Source organism: Danaus plexippus, chromosome 23, assembly GCF_018135715.1.
Source record: "Danaus plexippus chromosome 23, MEX_DaPlex, whole genome shotgun sequence".
NCBI lineage: Eukaryota > Metazoa > Arthropoda > Insecta > Lepidoptera > Nymphalidae > Danaus > Danaus plexippus.
The window spans coordinates 1224135-1246177 of NC_083551.1; the positions used below are offsets into that span (position 1 = coordinate 1224135).

At 33.2% G+C, this 22043-nt stretch overlaps 2 protein-coding genes across 3 annotated transcripts; one reads left to right on the plus strand and one right to left on the minus strand.

Moving 5' to 3' along the window:
* Positions 1 to 6142: 6142 nt before the first annotated feature.
* On the plus strand, positions 6143 to 11595 carry LOC116774858 (spermatogenesis-defective protein 39 homolog). The gene is made up of 11 exons (XM_061524123.1): positions 6143 to 6316; positions 6536 to 6677; positions 6954 to 7138; positions 7735 to 7871; positions 7949 to 7976; positions 8059 to 8209; positions 8975 to 9111; positions 9336 to 9425; positions 10051 to 10206; positions 11077 to 11202; positions 11431 to 11595. Exons 1-11 carry the CDS (start codon positions 6248 to 6250, stop codon positions 11449 to 11451), a joined length of 1242 nt encoding a protein of 413 aa, XP_061380107.1. The 5' UTR covers positions 6143 to 6247; the 3' UTR covers positions 11452 to 11595.
* Positions 11596 to 16885: 5290 nt separating this feature from the next.
* LOC116774919 (cysteine-rich venom protein-like) lies at positions 16886 to 21837 on the minus strand. Of its 2 annotated transcripts, XM_032667705.2 has the most exons (12): positions 21466 to 21837; positions 20950 to 21035; positions 20799 to 20865; positions 20415 to 20496; positions 19943 to 20105; positions 19164 to 19389; positions 18545 to 18737; positions 18347 to 18482; positions 17890 to 18022; positions 17558 to 17607; positions 17404 to 17464; positions 16886 to 16995 (listed from the first exon to the last, which is right to left on the minus strand). In XM_032667705.2, exons 1-12 carry the CDS (start codon positions 21604 to 21606, stop codon positions 16903 to 16905), a joined length of 1431 nt encoding a protein of 476 aa, XP_032523596.2. In that variant the 5' UTR covers positions 21607 to 21837; the 3' UTR covers positions 16886 to 16902. The 2 variants fall into 2 exon arrangements, with proteins under 2 accessions (XP_032523596.2, XP_061380051.1); XM_061524067.1 differs by lacking the exon at positions 17404 to 17464 and having other exon boundaries at positions 21466 to 21836.
* Between the last annotated feature and the right edge of the window lie 206 nt (positions 21838 to 22043).

Consider the following 22043-nt stretch of genomic DNA (forward strand, 5'->3'; position numbering starts at 1 on the left):
GAACAACCTAACATTAAAAATACGTTATATTTAAAGAGAAGCTGTCCCGGCGTAACGAGGAGAATAGTGTTCTTTCTCTCGATGTATCACATCAACATATGCTGTATCGGATAGTAATCTGATGTACTATGTACCTTTCATTTATTTTATTCATCATTCATCGTAAAACTAATCAGGGAAAGGTCACGACAATTTATATTTAACCAAACAGTGGCCACAGAGACTCTATGGGGAAAAACTTTGAAAGCGAATTTTATCTTATCTATACGGTAAGTTGAGCTTAAGGACTTCTATTTCCTTACCAAAAAAGCAAATGCGCCTTGTTTGTCCCTTCGGTGGCAGTGAAATAGTAAAGCAATAGTGTGCAAAACTGGGATGTTAGGTGCATTTTGAATAAGAGGACGTGTAATACCCTTTTTTCTTTTATTTAGACCTATATATTTGTGGGAGTTCATATATTATATGATGGATAGATGAACTTTGAATGAGGTGTTGCAATTATAACACAACAACCACACTCATTGTACCACTGGGGATTGATTTCGAGAATACAGCGCCGCCCGAACCGCCCGCCTTTCTTCTGTGAGAGGGTGGTACTTCCCCAGTCGAGCCAGCCCTTTTTCGATCTGTAGTTACATGACTACAGCTAGGCTCTACCACCTACAAAATCGGTCTACAAGATGGGTCTTCTTCCGTTATGGGTCTAATAAAATGAGTATCAGTGCCATAAGTGACTTGACAATCATAGGTGATAACCAACTCTTGCTTATACATGTTGTCAGTGCGCTGCCGTCAAAATTCACAAAAATAAAGATTGTATATTTTTCTAGTGTAGTAGCATAGTATAGAGTTTAAATTTACATTCTTATTGTATATATATTAAAAACTCTGCATTATATATTAATGCGAAATTTCAATTAAATTACTTTATAACGATAAGTTATCCATTATATTGAGAAAGAAATAGTACTACTATAATATACCACTGTTTAAAACTACGTGTATTTTAACAAACTTCTGCTAGAGACTTCGTTAACATCGAATTTAAAAATATGTATAGCCTAAGTATGCCACAGAACTAGTTTAGGTACGTGGAGATATTACAAGTAGGAATAGTAACGTTTTCGGGAATAAAAGAACTCAAAAGGCTATTTAATTATTTTTATTAATTACGTATTTTACTAGTATATTCCATTGACACCAGACTCCTACTGCTCGTGGCGTGGTAAGTAGCTTTCCTTAATCAATAAATTGACCAGACACGGGTAAAACATTTCAAGAGAAATAGACCTTCAAAGAAACGTTTCAGCGTAATAACATTAGTGTAGATAATTGAGAAGCTATTCGTTAACCTATTTCAAAACAAATACACACAAACATATAATAACCAGCGTGCAATCGTGCTTTAAATAACCATGAAATGTCTATAGTACTTAAAATATTATTGTATAGAAAATCAACACTACCGAATAATAGAAACATTATATATTTTAGTAGTTTTCGCCCGCGACTTCGTCCGCGTTAATTTCAGAATTAGTAATATATTTATAAATAATCGGGCGAACTATTTCACCCTAGAGGCCATAATTAGCCAGATATTGGAATTTATTAAGTTTATTTTTTGTGGAACTTGGTGGGAGCCACAGTTTGCTTCAAGCCCGCATTAATATACGTTTATGATAATTTTAACATGTTCGACAACTTATTTCATAAGGGTTGGGAATGCGTTGTTTTCCAGAGGTCAAAAGTAACTCATGTCCTTTCTTAAGTCTCAAACTATCTCCTTACCAAATTACATTTAAATCTGTTCAGTAGTTTAGGCGTAAAAGCGATCGGCCCACCTGAATTTTCCCATGGGAATGCATCATTTTCCCGGGGTAAAAAGTCGCCTAGTTTCAATTCAATCTAAAGACAAAGGCACTTGATTTAGAAAAATTTAATTTAATTCCTGAAGATTAATCTTCATTAGTAATTGTTTCAAATAATCTCTAACTTACATAAATATCTAAATTAATTAAAACAATTGCCATTAATGTTATCTTTATCCTAAAAATACAGTTTACATGCGAAACTAGGGAATAATCATTATATTCTATGGATTTTAACAATTCAATTTGTCATTTGTCATAAATACATCATCTATTAAAAAAAAAAGAAACGCTACGGAGCATTTTTTTTATGTAGGCTTGCGAAACGTAATATACAACAATGATAAATACTAACGAGACAATAATTATTATAATGAATGCAGTTCATGAGTTCCATTATTATAATTTCCAACAAGAAGCTGGTCCCGATATGCGCCGTTACTTATATTTACTCTTTATAGAATAGATATACGAGTTGTTTATTTTTTTTATGAGAAGGGCGAAGACGGTCACCAAAATATGTGTTATAGATTCGTTGGTTATATACCTAGTTATAAAAAAATGGTTTAAAAAAATACTCTATAAATACATCAGTTCACTTCTATCATAGAACATTTGTTCAAATACTTGTATATACGCCATGTGAACATACTGTATAAATTATTTATATTGGTTTAAAGCAACTCTAATCCATACAAGACTAAAGCAGATGATATCACGTAGACTCCATACACGTGATCTGAATCTATATATATATAAGACAATAATGAGATTAAATATTTCTCTCATATGAAACGAAACAATAAATCTCTGCCTAGTTACTTATAATGTCAAAAATCTAACATCTTATTTATTTACTATTATTCCTATTTATCAAAATAATTTTCATACTAGTTTTCCAACAAAACTGTTTTAATTTTGTTCATAGACCCACTATTATTTTGCTATAGTGTAGAATAATTATATTTTCTATTTCAATTTTAATTCATTTATATAATATTATTATTACATGACAAACCATTACTTTTTACAACCATAAACAAACACGTATAGTGTAATAAATTATATTTTTAATTTTAAATGAAAGAAAATTGCAATACTTCTTTCTATCTTTGCAATAAAAAAAAACTATTTATATTTTTTTATATCATTTATATGAAAACAACTATAAATAAAGTAAATTCAAAGTTAAAATTGTCGAGATCATCTTGAAAATCACTGACTTTATATAATAACACATGTCAAATCACCTTGGTCTCATCCTATCAATGATTCACAGAATCCTAATCAAAAACCATGAATAAGGGCTAATAACAGATGGGGTCAGTAAATAAAACATTCTTTTAACCTTCAATACATATTTCTATGAAGATAATTATATTCCAATAGTAATTAAAAACTTAAGATTATTAACTTCATCATCATCATCAGCCTGTCGGTGCCCACTGCTGAGCAAAGGCCTCTTCTCACATGGAGAAATTTACAGCATTAATCACCAACGCTTGCTCAAGACGGGTTGGCGATTTCAATCTTATAATTTGAAATTACAAGACCAGGTTTCCTCACGATGGTTTCCTTCATCGTCTGTCAGTGATGTCTAAATACTCTTAGAAAGTACATATGACTCGGAAAAGAACACATTGTTACTTGCCAGGTTTTGAACCCGCGCCCTCACGTATGAGAAGCGAGCCTTTAACGTCCAAGCCACCACGACTTTCAACAAAATTATTAACTTCACTAATTGAATTATAGGATTCATCCACAATTTTATAAACACCGTACATTTCCATAGTCTCGTCGAAGAAGATATATTTAAAACAGTATGATTATATTGTAACTTATCTAAATTATTCGTGAAGCACATCTTTTTCACCTCTTTTTAAACTTCCTATTTTGATGAATATTAATCAATAAAACCACTATTTCATGTGCAAACAAACGGAAGAACAAATCAAAAAATATATTAAATGCAGAAATACCCTTCCAATTCAAACAAACCTCCCTCTTTGGACGGGTAAATAAAATGGAACATAAATGAAAATATTTATTCGAAAACAGATAAATACAACTTAGTTTAATTTTTTTTTATTAAAATATGTAAGACAACATTCCAACAAGTTGTGTAACTATGTGAATAAATTTATGATTAATAATCGTAATACATTTACATATTATAACGTGTTTCGATGTAAATTTTACCGTTAATAGGTAAAGAGGTTCTTGGATTTATATTTAAAGTATCCATACTACATCTAAAAAAAACTATCTCCTCTTAGTTCTCCAAGCATTTTCGCCTATTTTACTATCATCTTGTGAGAATCCCACATAAACAGACATAAGAGTTATAGGTACCTTTTTGTTTTATAGCGGAATTGTTTAAGTCTAGGAGATGTAAGTATAAGTTGCTTTGTATTATTATGGTAAGTAACATTTGATAAACTTGAATAGTCTACCAAAATTTCCTTTTCCTTTCGATGACTTTATTATAATTTTGCGATGCCTATTAAAATTCTGTGATGTAAGGGACATAAAAATATCGCAAACGGGACCCAAACGTGTTTTGCAATCCGAGTTTAGATATTGCTAAGACGTTATTATGTCACCCGAACATAGGTCTCGAAGAAATCGTAAGCATTCTTTATTTTAATAAGATTTATCACAGCTTTGTGATGGAATAAAAATCGCAATAGCCATAAATATTAATGAGGTAGAAGTGAATCGTTGTGTAAGGTCAATGAAATGCCAGGTCAAGGAGCCTAAAAGCCAGACAAAACTGTAAATGAGCAAAATTAACATAAAATTAAAGTTTTTATGGGTGGTAGAGCCTAGCTGTGGTCAAGTAACTAGAGATGGAACATGGGCTGCCTCGACCGGGGAAGTGCCACCCTCTCAAAGAAGATCGGCGTGAAGTAGTCTTATATTGCTGCATTTCGTCCGATATGTGAGAGAGCCGGTTACCTTTTTCCTGTTCCACCCTTTGTTGTCATATCCTTATTGCCACTCCTCCATTTTCCTAAACAACCAAGGTTGGCAACGCAATCGCAACAGACATGTTGCGAAGTCCTTGGGCGAATGAGACTACTGCCCAACAAGTAGGCCGTCTGCTCGTTTGCCACCTTTCACGTGATAAAAAATACACTACTAAAAATCGTTTATAATGTTATTAAAAAGATTTCAATATTACTTTGTTTTAAATTTGTATTTATAATGTCATACTTTAAAAACTGTTCCATTAAAAAAACTCGTCACCTTACACACAACTACCAAATGTCTTTTCCAGAGAATCGTTCAACAAATAGAAACAAACAATAACAAAACACATTAAATTTTTTTTATTCGTTAATGATAATAGCTTAGGCCATAGAATGACTAAATATTACGATGAATTGTACGGATGATTTTGAAGAAATTCATCAAAAATATTGTCAAATGTTGGATATGTTTTAAAATAAAATAATTTTCCATGAATACACCTAATTACATATTACACCGTATTCGACTTCCCCGACCCTAATGACACCAACTTTGATGTCATTTCAAACATCAAATAGAAGTATTATATTGACTTAGATTACAAAATGATTATTACCTAATAACTATGTTCTTTACCAGTTAAAAAACTGATTGATTATGTGAATACGAATTACAGAAAATGTTTTAAAAAATATGCAGTTGTATACCTGACCGTGATATGAGGATTCTATATCTACTTCGTTATAACTTAATGTGTTGTTAGACATACAATATTAAAACGAAGATAAATCTTAAAATAAAACTTTTAGATTAATTTAAAGTAATCTTCCTTTTTTGCTTGCTGTGGCACACATTAATTACTATGAAAAGTTAATGAGGATTTAACCACGAATGTTGAATATTGATAGAGCAAAACACATCACGTGAAGTACTTGAAATTATAGTATAGTCATAATTATATAAAAAGTTGTGAGAGTGCAGATAGCTACAAAATTCATGACACGACCATACGAAACATCACGTTAATGGATATAGCAAACGATTGTTAGCAAAGACAAAATATTTCAAAATATTGTGTTCAAAACAAATATTTGTTATAAATCCTAGTATTAAAAATAACCTATGTTGTTTTATATGAATACATTAAAAATTAAAATTAATATTAATTATAGAGCTTTTAAACTATTTTTTAAACTAAATTTGTTAAACATACTACCATTTTTAATTAATACCAACGGTCAACAATTTCTATAATTTCTTTATTGTCCTTTATTTTTATTCTGTTACCTGTCAAAATTGACAACTAGTTGTCATACCCATAAAAGCTGTTTGTTTACGTAAAATTGAAATATATTTAAAAGGGATATATAAAAAAGACGTGGAATAGTATTTATAACTAAAAAATAATGGATGATGATGATTATTGGAATACAAGCGAAACTAAAGCCAAAGCTTTTAGTTTCGACGATGATGTGGTAACAAAATATTTTACTATTGAAAAATTTTCTAACACGACTTGTTTACGTGTACTATATTTTTTATATGAGACTTAAAACTACTATAAAATATTAGATTTTCTTATTGAAAAAGATCACTGAAGTATAAACATTTCCTATATATTTCTACCTTTATTTTTAGGAGTGCTATTTTTAAGCCTGTTATAATCTCAATATGAATTTTATATTAATTTTTAGCTATCAACTCGCGAGATTCTGGCCATAGGTCAGAAATCACACCCTGGTCAATCAGTTGACAGTGTGTTTACTACTTTAAATGATGCCCGAAATGAACTGCTGCCAATATCCAGTCTAGTGTCACCCAAAGTTTTAGACTTGAGTAAGTAAAAAATATATCTCAGTATACCATCACTACAGCTGTATTTATGTTTGTACCCTATGTTTCATAATTTTAAATATTTCCTCCAAAGCAAGTCTTTTCATATATATCTATTAATAGACTACTTTTATATTGGAATGCCTTAAACATCATTCTAAATAGAAGAAAATGTGGAAGAAATTTTTTTATTATTGTTTTTAAGTAAATAGATTTTACAGTAAAATTGTCATTTAACTTTAATAGCTGTAAACAAAAATTACGAATGTTACCTTACAGTGATACTAGCACAGTCGGGCAGAGATCCGAACAACATCAAAGATTCCGAACAAACTTTAGCAATAACACTGAAGAGGATTATATTGGGTCGCTCATTCTCTCTGCATCAATACAAGAGCTTGAGAAATAAAACAGAATTATTAGATGGCGCTATAAGTATTGGGGACGGAAATGCAATTTTAACTGTGAGTTTAAATTGCTTACTTTTGTTTTGAATTGCAATAGTTTTGTTTTAAGGTAACAGTTTTATATTTATGTTACAAGATGTATGTTGAATGAAGCCTGTATATAGAACCTCTTCAATTTCTTAAGGATCATGTGTTGTTTATTAGAAAAAAATTGTAAATCAGTATTTAATTGAGTAACAAGTATAGTATAAGCAAACTAAAATTATCCTTAGAACTTAAGTACAATTCTATCAAAAACGGTCAAGCCCAATCAAAATTAGTCAGAACAAAGAAACAAAATAATTTTAAAAATCATTTATGATAGTAGTATAGCATATAATTTTATATGCATTTAGTGAAAAGATATTAATATGAAAATACAAATAGACACTTGAATATGTATTAGGTGTACTTGCTTGGTATTGCTAAATAATATGTCAAGTGTGTAGGTAGATTTTACTATGATAGGTTCCATCATTCAGTGTCGCTACTAGCAATAAATATGTAACGAATCTAATATAGTTTTTGTGCCTTGTTTTGGTATTCCCTGTATAATTTCTTTGATAAAAATGCTTTTAATTCTATTTCAAATGTACGAATATGTTATCTTTCAGGTCGTGTTATATTTGATACAAACATTGAATAAGAAATTGGTGTATGAACTATTGAGCGCTCGACCTTTGGCATTAAATCATTATATTAGTTTTTTACAAACTGAGGGGAAAATAACAGAATTAACTGATTTATTAACGTGAGTATAATATATATGGAAATATATTTAATTTATTTTTATTATATTAAATTTGATTATTTTTATCCAATTTTCAGAATGCTAGGCAGAAGTTCTGAGGCAGCTGTGAGTTGTTCAATTAATAATTACGTCAATTTATACAATTAATAATTACATGAATTTATAATGTATGTATATATTTGTCCAGGTCTTTCAATTCCAGCACATAGTAAAAACTCAAGGGAACAGTATTGACGGTTTGTTACGGAAAGTGAATAATTTGCTATCAAATCACTTCAACCAACCCGGTATGGACGCTCATCAGAACAAAATGGTGGCGGATTACATTAAACTATTAGGTATAATAGTTTATATTAAAAGACAATTCTAAAATGAAATATTTACTTACATATAATATACGCATGATGACAAATTTTTAAATCCCTTTGTATGATGTAGGTATACGCCTATTTTATACGGAAAGTTATTTAAAGAAAATACGAAGTTTTTTTCATCAAATACATAATTGCATTTTTCTCTGTCCATTTTTTAATCCGGCGCGAAAACGCTTGTCAGTGTCATGGCGTCGCTTGTGATGTCGTTAGTGTCGCTGCGCTCGCTAAATAATTAAATAATTTTGTTAATAAATATGAATTCGAAAGTGTTTAAGCGTTTTTGGTTCCCAAAGTGTGAGAACACATCTTTAATAACTCCTGATAGGTTATTAGTGTACGTTCCTCACAATGAAACATTACGAAACGAGTGGTTTAAACTTGTGTTCAAGAAATCACGGCGGATTGCTTTATTTAGTAGTTTTATTTTATAAAAGTAAATAATCACACTCTTAATAAAGAAAAAATATTTTTTATATTCCAAGCATTAACTTTTATTTAGTAAATATAGGATCTAGCGTTTTTTAATTAATGTCTTCATGCCTATTGACCGTTGGTTATGGCAACATTAATGATCACTTAAAAACAAATCAATATTTTCTTATTATACGAACCATATTGTATAGTTTATAACTTAATACTATTAACAAATTTAAAAAAATCTTCTACATTTATTATTATTAATACTATAAAGCTTGTTCTACACTGACAAAAAATTTATAATGTCATTAGAATGGCAGAAGTGTAGCTCTATCCCAGAGCTTTACAACGCATCAGCTCTGTCCTGTCTATTACACTGTGTAACACATCATTGGACTGAGGGCGCGGGAAATATGATGTCACCATTGACACTATGTCAGAGACAACAGGTTATATGAAATTTTAATAGATAAAAAATTATAACCTTATAATGTAACTTTGTAATAATCTTGCAATTTATAGCCAGATTGTATAAGTTTAGTACGATTTAAACTAATAATACAGTCATATAATGTACTTACCTGATTAGTTCACGAACTCTTGAAGCAATACAGAAGCTCGTCTTTTGCAGTCGGTTAGAACATAGACAAGTTATACCAATATTTGTTTACAGGTCACACCGCTTCAGTATGATTGGGTTGTGTTGAACATTCACGCTAATACAAATAAATGGGACGTCGTTGAATCTTTGTTCACAAAAAAAGTACGTTATTCCATTTTCTGGACGCATGTGTGTTTGTTGCTTGTTCCAAAAAAATACCTAACTCATTTTCATACACCTCTTCGGCATATGTTTACTTAGAATTATTTGAGAGAAAATGTACGATGAAAAATTCTATGAAAAATATATTATATTAAAAATAATTGTACTAACATATTATGTTAATATTTCCATTTGGTAATGGGATGTCACTTATGTGACTTTAAGTTATCATTCTGACTTCAAACTTACAGTTATAAAGTTAAACGAAAAGTTATAAACGATTTTTTTTATTAAGATTTATTCAAAATTTTCACGTTGTGAGTTCCATTTCACGTTAGAAACTTTTTCTAGAAACGGAAAAATAGTAATTTGTTTTTCAAATTCCATAATATTTACTTAAATATAAATTAATAATATAATGTATAAAGATAAAAGACATGTTATAATTAATGCTTTCATTAATACATTTGTCAACTTACCCATCGTGTTTGCAAAGTGTTTTTTTTTTTATTTTCTACTTGATCCTCATCATCAGATTTGTTAAATCTACAACTAACATGATTAATCAGATTAACACTTATAATTTATCTTCGAAAGTGACAATTGTCTGTTAATGTTACATCAGGACTGGCTCGGCCGGACGACAGTATCGTCTCACATACCGATAGAGACTTTAATATCTCGTTTAAGCGAACTTAAGGCTTCGGTTCAAATTATCGCCACGTGCCTGAATAAATTAACTAACACTGAAGATAGATTGAGATTGGCGCAGAAGTACAAGGTAAGTTAATATGTGTATGTCTGTTTGAACGAAACTCGGCAACAAATTTTTGTTTATAAAGACATTTGGTTCTGTTTTAAAATGAATATCATGTGATAAGTTAAGTTCATTTATTTAACAAAAAATTCGAAATACTTAGAAAGTTTTTTCTTATAGTTATATGTGATATTATATACTTGTGATATTATGTAGGTAATGGTAACTTCTTAATATTTAGACAAACGTTTAGAAGCGATTTATATAGTGTGTTAGATTTATTGTTTTATATATATCATAAGGCTTATCTTTATATAAGCACCAGAAAGGCCCTGTTATATAAATACAACTAGCCTTTACCAGCTTCTCGTGGTATAAAATACAGATATTTAAAATTGTTATCGTTAACGCCTACATCGGGATCATTATTGTAAATTTCGCTTATAGAAAATGACATAGAATTCTTATCCTAATAAATTTGGAGTATACAGGAACTATATAAACGGGAATTTTTTCATTGTGGACGTCCCTGCAACACACTTTGTGGGTAGAGTTACATAAAATCTGACCTGTATTCGTTGAGAGGAATTCCTACCTAATTTCAAATCTCTACGACTTATGGTTCTCGAACCATCTCCAGAGATATCGTGATGAATCAATGTATAGGTGGAAATCTTTTATATATATATTCTGAGTTTGATCTTATTTTATGGAAGCCTTCAAACCTCTCAATCGGTGATCACTTCTCAGCTGCTTCTATATCTCACCATACGTTTCGTAGTCGTACTTGCTGATCGTTTCCAGACTTCCCATTGGTTAATCTTAAAATGCATTAAACGAGGAAAAGTTCAGTATCTTCAGTATTTTCGCTTATAGAATTATATGATTTTGTAGGTACATTCAGTGGTTATAGACATTTACGCCAAACAGAAGGACAGAGACGCTCTCACCAACTACAAGATGACATTAAATCCGCAGTCCGAAGAATACATACTGGCCGAGAACATGAGCAGAGACACGGTATACGTATTGTATTGTTATGTGCGGAATATAGAATTTACTGCGTGTGACGTCATAGGTGACGTCATCGAAACAGCATCCTAACTAGAGTAGGAGGATTATAAAAATTATGTTACTTTATACTTGTCATTTAACTTATATAGCATGTATACAAGACATAGAGTAATATTATTATATATTGAAATAAATATTTTATTGTTTAGAACAGTAAATAATATTTTTTTTCAGTCAATAAAGTGGAAGAACTGACGAAGCGTTCAAGAATTTTAAGATAAAGAAAACAATGAGATGACGACGGGACTACAAGCATTACTATATATATATATATAAATTTATTTATTTGCTTGTTTAAAATTTTATATCAAATATACTAAATAATTGAACTTATAATAATTTTTCATTATATAACGTTTATTACCTTTTCTTTTTTTTTGATGACGCAGGGAAACTCTTTTTGCTAGCCGTCTAACCTAACTTGGTGGGGCCGGAGAGGATGTGTGAGGCTCGACCTGGGCAGGTCCCTACTCACTAAAACCACTGCGAAAGCCATGGGCCGCTATGTTGGTGCACCCCGGATCTGTCAGCGACAGGGCACACCAGCGACTGGCCGGTTCTGGCAAAGATCGGACTTACTCCCTCGGAGAAAGGGGCGAATCCGGCAATTAGGATCGCCCCGACGACGAAGGGCTTTCACAGGAGAAAAGAGGAGGGCTTACCAGACCGACCCTAGCCCGGAGTGCTAGGGCGCTATTGGAGGCATTGATACCGCCTCCGGCGCACCCCCGTCCTTCGCCTGTGGGGGGAGGGTCCATCAGCCACATCCTCCCTTTCCCGCTGAGATGCCTCCTTCGTGGACATGACCGTTTCACAGAAGAAGGACACCGCCAGCCAGGACCTGTTACTCTCGAGCATCTTCTCCGCGATACTTGAAAGCGACAAGTCCACTCCGCCGAGAGCCATCACAAGGTCTTGCCGCTGCGCAGCCCATCTCGGGCACACCTCGAGGGTGTGCTGGGCCGAGTCCACCGCAGCGATGCACTCATGGCAACCTCCTCCTGTCTTTCTCCGAGAGCCCTCCTACGTGAGACATAGGAGAACACCTCGGCGAGAACCAACGCCACAAGATCCCAAGGCGGATCGCCGGCAAGAGCCGTCGCTGCGACCCAGGAGACCGTACGGTACCCCCTGACCACCCTCACCGCGGTTGCACTTTATGCCGAGAGCAGTAGGGCCTTGATCCCGTGGCTCATCAGGCGATCAGTCCAAACGGGAGGACCGTACGTGGCTATACTCCGACAGACCCCAGAGTATAGCCGCCTGCAAGCTGTGCTGGGACCTCCGAGGTTCGGGAGGAATTTCCCCAGCGCACCTGCAGTCCTCATGACCTTCGGCCCCAACTCCCTGAAATGGGGCACGAAGGTCCACCCTCCGTCAACGGTGAGCCCCAGATATTTCATGGTGGGGCTCACCCTGACCCTCCCTCCTCCTATGAGGAGGGTGGCACCCGGCGGGGGTCCTTTCCTCCTAGTCCCGAGGAAGAGGAGGGCCGTCAGTTCCGACCTCGGCCAGCCGCGCCGCCTCCTTGTTGCTCCGTCCCCAGGATAAGAAGAGGGTGTCATCTGCATAGCAAATGACACCCATCCCGGGGAGGAGGTGACTTCGCAGGACCCAGTCGTACCCGACGTTCTACAGGACAGGTCCCAACCCTGTGGCACGCCGTTGTCGACTGTCCACCACTCTATGGATCCCCTCCGGTTCTCGACTACCACCCTCCATAATGTTTATTACCTAGACTACTGTTATTTAAAATTAAGTAATATAAATAATGGTAATCCGCGCAGACCAATTCGCGGGAACAGCTAGTTTAACTTAAAAAATCCAAGCTATGAAGCCTTATTAATAAAATATTATTGATTGATTTAATCATTACTAGCTTATTTTCTTAATTTTTCTTTAAAAAAAATTTTCAAACGACTTTAGTAGACAATTTCCTTTCAAATTTTCTTCAATATTATCTTTGATATTTTAAAATGATGCATAATACTAGCGTCGGTTATAGCAATAAAATATATAATGAGCCCACAATGAACGAGTGGAGCGGAAAACTATTCTCCAATAATAATAAGCACTACTTATATTATCATTACCGCTTTATTGCAATTATTGAACTACAAAACGCTTCCGCAATCCGTTCCGCTAGCCCACATCAGTGAGAACGCACCTTAACTAAAGAATGCCTACTATATTAAATGGAACAAAGGTACCTACTGTATTTTGTATACTATAGAGATGAGTATTTTACTTATATGGCACAAATAACACGTCCTTGTGCATCTTTTTGTCATATTTATTTTCCCTTAACTTATAAGACACAGATCTTAATATGAGGCTATAAATAAATAGAATATTTGGAGATAAAACGTTATTTATTTGTCAATAGAATTAAAATTGATTTAAGTTTAGAAAAGTTTGGAATAAAACTCTCTTAACACACGGATTTTATTAGAAAAACACAATGCAACGTAACAGAGACTTCTTAAATGTTAACAAAAATTGCTTTAAAGTTAACTGATGTTCAATCGTCGTCTCCGCAACAGCATTTATCGTCGACATCAACTCCGCACATCTTCAACAGATAAACAAATAAAGTCACGCACAGAAGACACCTTAACACCTTCCCACATGAACCACAATCGCAACAACAACACATGTTAACTGTACTTCTCAAGTTAACACTCTCACTTCAATAGTTAAAACTTCTTCCTGAGTTAACACTCGAGAAATTTATATATAAATATGATTGTAATAGACCTGTATCATTGATTATCAAGCGATGACTAACAAAGCATTGACACAGTTAACTTTAAAAGTACTCTTTACGGTTAACTGATCCCAGGTTGTTTTTCCTCGAGATTACGAAATAGAATACCTTCAAAATGATTCAGTACGGTGTAATATTTGTAAATATTTTGCGTTATCAGAGTCGATAAGATAAGCTGAGTAACAAATGTTTTATTAATACGTTTATATTTTTGGTATATTACATATTATCTGTTCATTAATTAAATTCGTATTACGATATTTTAAATTGTCAGAATTATGATTTGGGTTTCGGATGTTATCTTTGTTATTGAGACGATTCAATTAATCATTCCATAATCAACGAAACGACGTCAGTGACTAATTGGTCTATTGTTAAAATTAAATATTTTTCATGTTTATTCTACTCGTACAGTTGTAGATAAGATATGATTAACTCGAAAGAAAAAATGTAAAACGTGTAAAATAATCGCCGCTCCCTAGTGCGGAGATTAATGAAGGTAGGTCCTTAGAATATTTTTAAAAATAAACCGTTGACACTGATTTTATAGATACCTACACTGATATTCTACTTTTACATTTCGATATTTCTTCCAATGTGTTGGACGCATCATATTTAAATACAATTAAAACTTTAATTGTTATGTATAACTTTCATATATGCATAGGTATTGGGTACTCCAATCAAAGATTGACTGTATTAAATATCAATATCATATAGGTACAATTTATTGTGGGAAACATATCACACAACTATCACTCGATAAAAGAATTTAATGAGAAGTGTCGTCTTCCACACAAGAATACAAAAATAAATCGAAACGAGCAACATTCCCACGGCTAGTTAATTTCTAAATTATATTTACATAAATTTTATCACTGTTGGCAGAGATAAAAAAATATTCTATCAGTCCATATCTAAGAGATCTAACAACAAGTATAGCGATGACAGCATTGTGACAACTATGACGTCAAAATAAACGCAATAACAATAAGCAGGGAAAATCACAAACGAAAATGTTCTTAAGCCGTTTATTTTATTTCGAGCGGCATCTGTTCAATGTGTTGTTGCAACTTTTGCGGCAGCCTCCGATTTATATTTTGCTTTACATTTATAGCGTACGCTCTCCATCTGTGTGGCGTCGAGCTGGACTGTCAATGTGTTAAATGTTGTGATCCGAGTGACGAATAAATCTGTTGTTGGGTGACGCCTTTCATTATTCTGTTGTTTCATTTCAATCCATGTCTTCCATAACGCAATCCTCGCAACACTCTTCCACGCCGCACAAACGTAGCAACCAAATGCAGCACGCTATACAACACAAGATCCGTAAACATCGGCAGCAACAGTTGCTACAACAGCAGCACATTGCAGCAATTCATGCTTTTGAATTTAAGTTAAATTTTAGTTTTGTATATTAAATTCATCTCTAAACTGGAGTTCAGCTTTAACTTACTTCAAGTAAGTAATTTGGCTTAGCTTTCTCATCAATCCCAGTGATTACATTTTGAATTGATTTCTTGTGCTTTTTCGATATATAAATATTTTTTTTATCTCGTAGCGAGTTTCTTACAACAACTAAATTACATTTTTAATTCTTAAATTTAATAAACCTAGGCTCAAGCACAACATTGACAGTTTGACACATGTTATAAATATATATATGTATATATTTTAACAAAAAGGTGCAATGTTATAAGAAGTCTTTCATGAACGAGTCGATTAATTTTAAATCCGATTTTCACTAGTAACTGTTTTCAATAATATTCTGGGCTAATAATCATTATGAAGCCAATGAGCATTAAGTAATCAAATTAATATTATACCAAAAAACAATTTTCTGCCCTAGTATTAAGGTTACTGTTCCAATAAACCAGTATCTTGCTGAGTATAAAGTGAAGTACAATAATATGAGCATAGCTATACCACCTGCATAGGCGGTAGAGCCTAGCTGTGGTCAAGTTCCTGCTCGAACATGGGCTGGCTCGAGCGGCCATGTACCACCCTCTCACAAAAGATGAGTGAGCGAGCCGGTTGTCTTTTCCCTTTCCCCCCCTTTCCTCTACCGCTTCCACAATCAAGGTTATCCGCAACTTCCCTTCTGTTGTAGATGTCTATGGACGATGGTGACTATCTCCATCAAGTTGACCGTCTGCCCGTTTGCGACCTTTGATTTAAAAAAATCTGAATAGCATATGGCCTATATACTTTAAATCTTCATTCGGTTCTTCATTTCATTTTTTTTCTGTAAATTGCTATATTTTACATAAAAATTATAATTTAAGGTAGAATGACAAATAAGACCGCCAAAACGCTATAAACGCCAGACATGTGGGTCACGTGATATGATTACGTCACTAGCTTGCAAAGAAACGTTTAGATTTAGCTATCAAATCGAAATACATATAAGGTTTGTTATTTACGATAACTTTGACAAGGTTACAGCTAAGTCGCCTCATAAAAAGTATGTAGTCCCAAAATGCCTTTATTAAAACACCGAATGAAATGCTCATGAGCATACCAAAGACCATCCAAGACAAAGTCGCTAAGAAGCTGCGCGTAAAAAACCTTTAACGTAGATATTTTTTGCGCAAAGTAAACATTATAACGACTGTATTTTCTATTAGGCCTTTTTACATATGATATTGGCGTTTCGTCCTACTGGCCACTTTCAGTTTGATCTCAAACATCTCTTTTGTCAGGAATTCCAATAAAAAACTTATACAGCTATTTACTCGTATATTTGTTTTTCGAAAACTGTAATCCATGTTTTATCATTCTTGGTTTTTTCTTTACGTCACTCAGTTTAAAAAATGGAGAACAGCAAAATAAATATCTAGATAATCGTTAAATAAAACTAAATTTTACGAACAATACATTTATTCAATTCCTGTTTGTTTCTTTAAGTAGAGGTGAAACCCTGTGTCTCTGTAGAGCTGCTCGACGTCATCTTGGTCAATCATCAAAGACGCCTGATATTTTTGTTTACATAAAAGTCATAATTAATTACCAAAAATGTATAACCCACACTCATACTACGAAATATTATATAAGCAAAAGTATGATGAACAAGTAATATTGATAGTAATATATCGTTTTATATGAAACAAAATACGATAGAACAGCATTTTATAGTCCATGAATAATTATGACTGAAAAGGTTAAAATGATTCCATCTTGCCTAAAATAAGATTAAAATTATTTAATTTTTGTCAATATTGTTTGAGATGTACTTTTATAAAATTGAAGTTTATTTCTAATATTTTTTTTTGTGATAAATTTTTAATAAAATTGTCTCAATAGGTTCTTCGGCTAAAATTGCTGGTTACTTAAGATTACATGTTTTTTATCTTATCTGATCTGAATTAATCTGATCTTACGATGCTTGGCTTTTGGGGAAGTTTTCCGAGCGGCTTATTCAATAAAGCCTTTGCTCCAGGTCTAAACAATGGTTAAAATTTAATGTATCAAACATTCAACAGATGCAAAAATATACTTTTGTTTAAAAAAATGTAATTCACTTTCGTAACCCACCTCATTTGTCTTATTCTTGTTTGTTTCCATCTATGCCTTGAGGTAAACTCCTAAAAAAAAATTACTTTAAAGAGTCAACATCCAGTTTTGATAATCGACAAACAAGCGGCGTTGCAATTAAAAGTATATTTTTTAATTGTCGTTCCGATACAAGCATGCAACTAATAATGATAGTCAATGTCGTTTAGTTAATGTCATCTGTCATAATCGCAGCTGTCAGCTGCCATAGGACATAATATCACGTATTTGCTGTCAGCTGTCAATTGTCAGATTTTAACAAATTGAATTTAGACAGATGTCAACCAAATTTTGTGTCATTTGGTTTATATTACTTGAAGTGATTGATATCCAGCCTCGGTAGTGACTCTTCTAGAGTGCTCGGAGAATCGAAAGTTATCTTTATGCGCGTTATATTTTTTGTGAGCCCTGAACAGCTTTGCTTCCCCTTTGTTCTCTTGATCTTCTCTACAATATTCAAAGCGAAAGGAATATTTTATTGAATATATTTAAGACCATTTAAGAACTACGTTTTATTAGCACCTCATTGAACTCATTAGCAATTTAGGAATGAACGACCATATATTTTCATAACATTTATTTAAATTTTAACCCCGCCATTGTTATTATTCCTTAATGTTGGTAAATATCCAAGGTAAAGGTATACGTTAAAAAAAAAAAATTCCAAGATCTACTGTTGCAAATATTCTCAGAACGGCTTCAAAAAACTTTATTTTTAATACTCTGTTTGTTATACCATATTAATCTAATTTTTAAAAACATTCATATCACCTCATGTCTGCGCGTGTCGGCCATGACTCCCATCGGTTATACTTTCTCAAATTCATACTCGTCCTTACACTATTCCACAATTTCATTTGTTTGATCCTGTGTTTCAGCAAATCAGACGTTTTCTGATCACTTATTTCTATAAAATAGCGAATACATTTTTTCATCTGCTATAAGTCACGTAACCATTACTCGCTATACCTGAATGTTTCAGCCATGTATATCTCCTTGGAATTGACAGCATATTATTTTTAGTTGTTTCGTCATATTTATACGTGTTCATAGAATATCTTTTTGTTATTTCCGTGTCACGTATCCCGTCATAGTCTGGTGTGTTCTGATAATCGTTGTTCAGATCGTTTTCTTCATTTTCCGTGTCCAAGGATCGCTTAATCTGTAATATGATTACTTATACGATAACATTTAAGAGCATTTTTTTATATTATATTCATTCATCCATAAAGTATCGAATATTTCAATTATTATTTCTTCACAAAAAAAAAAACACCATAATTAAATGATTTAATTTAAAATGACTTAATACATATAAGCAAATAATTTTCACCTTGTACTTGTTTGTTTTTCTTTATATCATATTTTAAGTCAATACTTCATGACACAGAGTATCCAAAATTATCGTTTCGACGCATTATAAACATAATATACTATATCCAAAGTTATTGACAGCATAAATCATTATTATAATTATTTATACAATCAAAGGATATCTCGGATTTTCTTAAGTGAAGATTTACTAAACATAAAACGCTTCTTACTCATCTGTCTACATGTAGTATGTGGATACTTTAAATAGACTCACGGGAGCACACAATAAAGGATAAGGACTTCTTTGTTTCCTCACAGTGTGTATCGGACACGGGGCCAGAGGTCCCGGGGATATGGTCCTCTGTCCCAACATGTTGGTGTGAGAGAAGTCGCAGACTAACAACAGGCGAGTATAATCCCATCCGTGGATGACGGCACCGCAACCGACAGCCCTGAGAGACCACACCGCCAATTGGCTGAAGTGACCCCAAACACTGCCTCTGCATACATTATATACAGTAAACATTACCAGCTTTCAACTAACAGAAAGAAAAGGTCGTCACTAAACTCCAACGGATATTAATATGTCATGTTTATTGTCTGTGACATTAAACCGACCAGCTTCGAAGGTAAATTTTAGCACAAATTTGAATCGTCACTACATTCAAGTAAACTAGCGTTTATACTGTCATGTCAGAAAATTTATGAATAAACAACTAGAAATTCTGGTATGTAGTTTGTTTACGAGGATTGGTGATGAGAGCTTATACTGCACGTGTTGTAACGTTAACGTGAACACCTTGAGATTGTGTGGAGTAGAGAGAGAGAGAGAGAGAGAGATTTTAAAGTTGACGTTGGTATGTCTGTGGGTAGAAACATTTGTATGGTAACAATTTCATTTTAAAAACGGGCTGTCTGATATAAGAAAAATCTCTAAGGGAATTAATTATGATACATGTCATCTAAATTTATAATAAAGTACATCAGATGTGCACATATAATAATAATTCTGTTCCAATATCCCTATCGGCTGGTCAGCTTTAATAATCATACTTGTTAGTAAGTCTGAAGGGGGTTATGAGCTGTTCCGGCTGGACCCGTCTCCTCTCCCCCCACCAGGCGTCCAACACGCGTCTGATCGCTCGTTGGAGGCTGAGCTCCTCTGTACCTCTCCAATGCACTTCACCCACGCTCTGACCAGCGTAAGGATAACGAACTGGGAAGGTTTAACAGCCCAATACCATTTGAACTATTATTACTCTATGTACTTAAATGATTTCACTATACAAGAAGATACGATTGTAACAATAATAGATTATTATTCACTTTTCTCCCACGTGTTATAAATTGAATTAAATATGTGCAAGTCTAACTAAAGAGACCTCATCCAAACAGCGTGTCGAAATACTTGGACTCGGACACGTTAGCATTGTTAAAGTTAAGTAAAAATAAATATGTTTTGTGTGTGCCCGTTTTTATAAAGTAAAATACGATTATGTAAATTGATACAGCACTGTAAGCTAACCTGTAGCTCGGCAATCATCATGTACGAAGTTACATTGGTCTGCCAACCTTTGGGCCAGAAAGGCTAGCTCTTTGTCCCACACCTAAAAAAGTCATTGTTGATTGAATGAATGTAGTAGCAAATTACAAAATAAAGGATAAGTTCGGTATCTGTTCATAATGAGCTCACGATCAGCATGTCCTTTGTATAGTGAAATTGTTTTTTCAATTCAATATATTTTATTTATTAGGAACTTTCAATTCTTAAACATTCAAACAAAAATGTTACTGAACTTCATAGATGTTGTGAGGAATTTTGCTCAAACTAACCCAAACAGCATTGTATATTTAAAAGGCTAATGCGTAATAAATATTATATTACAATACATGCCACAAGCATCATTACTTCCGGTCGCGGTAAAGGAGCACCGCCGCGGACACGTTCGGAACCCGACGCTATCCGCTGACGTCGTCTGCACGGGACAGATTAAAACAACCGGTTGTTGTCAAGGATATAAACAAAATTGTACTTTAGATAACTCTGTGATATATGTCACCTGTTTATATAACTCGTCACGAAATGCTTTAAAACATTAGTGAATTTGATTTTAGTGTAGTTGCTACACGAAGCCCCCGCGCCCGCCTGTGAATTAATATCATGTTACGCATAATTTTATTCAGATAATTGTAAGCGACTAAGACTGACTTTACTATCAGCTGAAAGTCAAGCGTTTGATTATTCACTATCTTAAAAATAATTCTTAAATAGTTCAATCCATTCAACACGTATGTATATCTTAATGTAAACACGACCTTACGTTCATGATATAATACGAAGACTATTCATGAACGCGTTATTTAATAAAATAGATTTTTTGTACTTTCATTCGTTTCCATAACCACTACTGCAAGGTTATTAAATTGCGGCTTTTTTAACTTAACAGAACGAACTAATGGCTAAAAGTTATACATTAATTAGTTTCTATAACTTAAACATTCAAAAATATTATATAGTTCATTCATTCGCTCATTCATTCGTATTATTAACAAAGTACAAATGAACTAAAATTTACCAAAGGAAATTGACAAGCGACGTGTGATCCCTTCCCCATACAAAGCCTTCGATATCTCAAAGTGCAATATGTCTGGTCGTCACTCCGCATCGCAGAGGCAATTATTAGAATATCATACAGAAGAATAAGCATAGAATACATTATAGCGTATTATATAAAATATACCCCTCGATATAATAATATATTCAAAACTTTTACAATTTAATCACCCATTTTTCCACTTCATTGTTAATTAAATTTTCTTGCGACTTGAAATATTTTCGTATCTGGCATGATACATGAAATACATTTGGAAAACATAACAAAATATATAAAAATAAACTACATACAAATAAATAAATATTCTGACACCTTCAAAATATATTCAGTCAAAAATGTTGACAGATAAAAATACTATCCAAAATTACAGATACATGAAAACGAGGACATTGGCAGAATATACTGTGCAAGTCTTCGCACGGATGAAGGCCATCAAACAACAAACAAACAAACGTGAAAAAAGGCAGGAAATAAAATATTACGCAAATATGAATTTTGTTATAAAACAAATTCTAATTTTAATTGACTTGTTCGGGTCA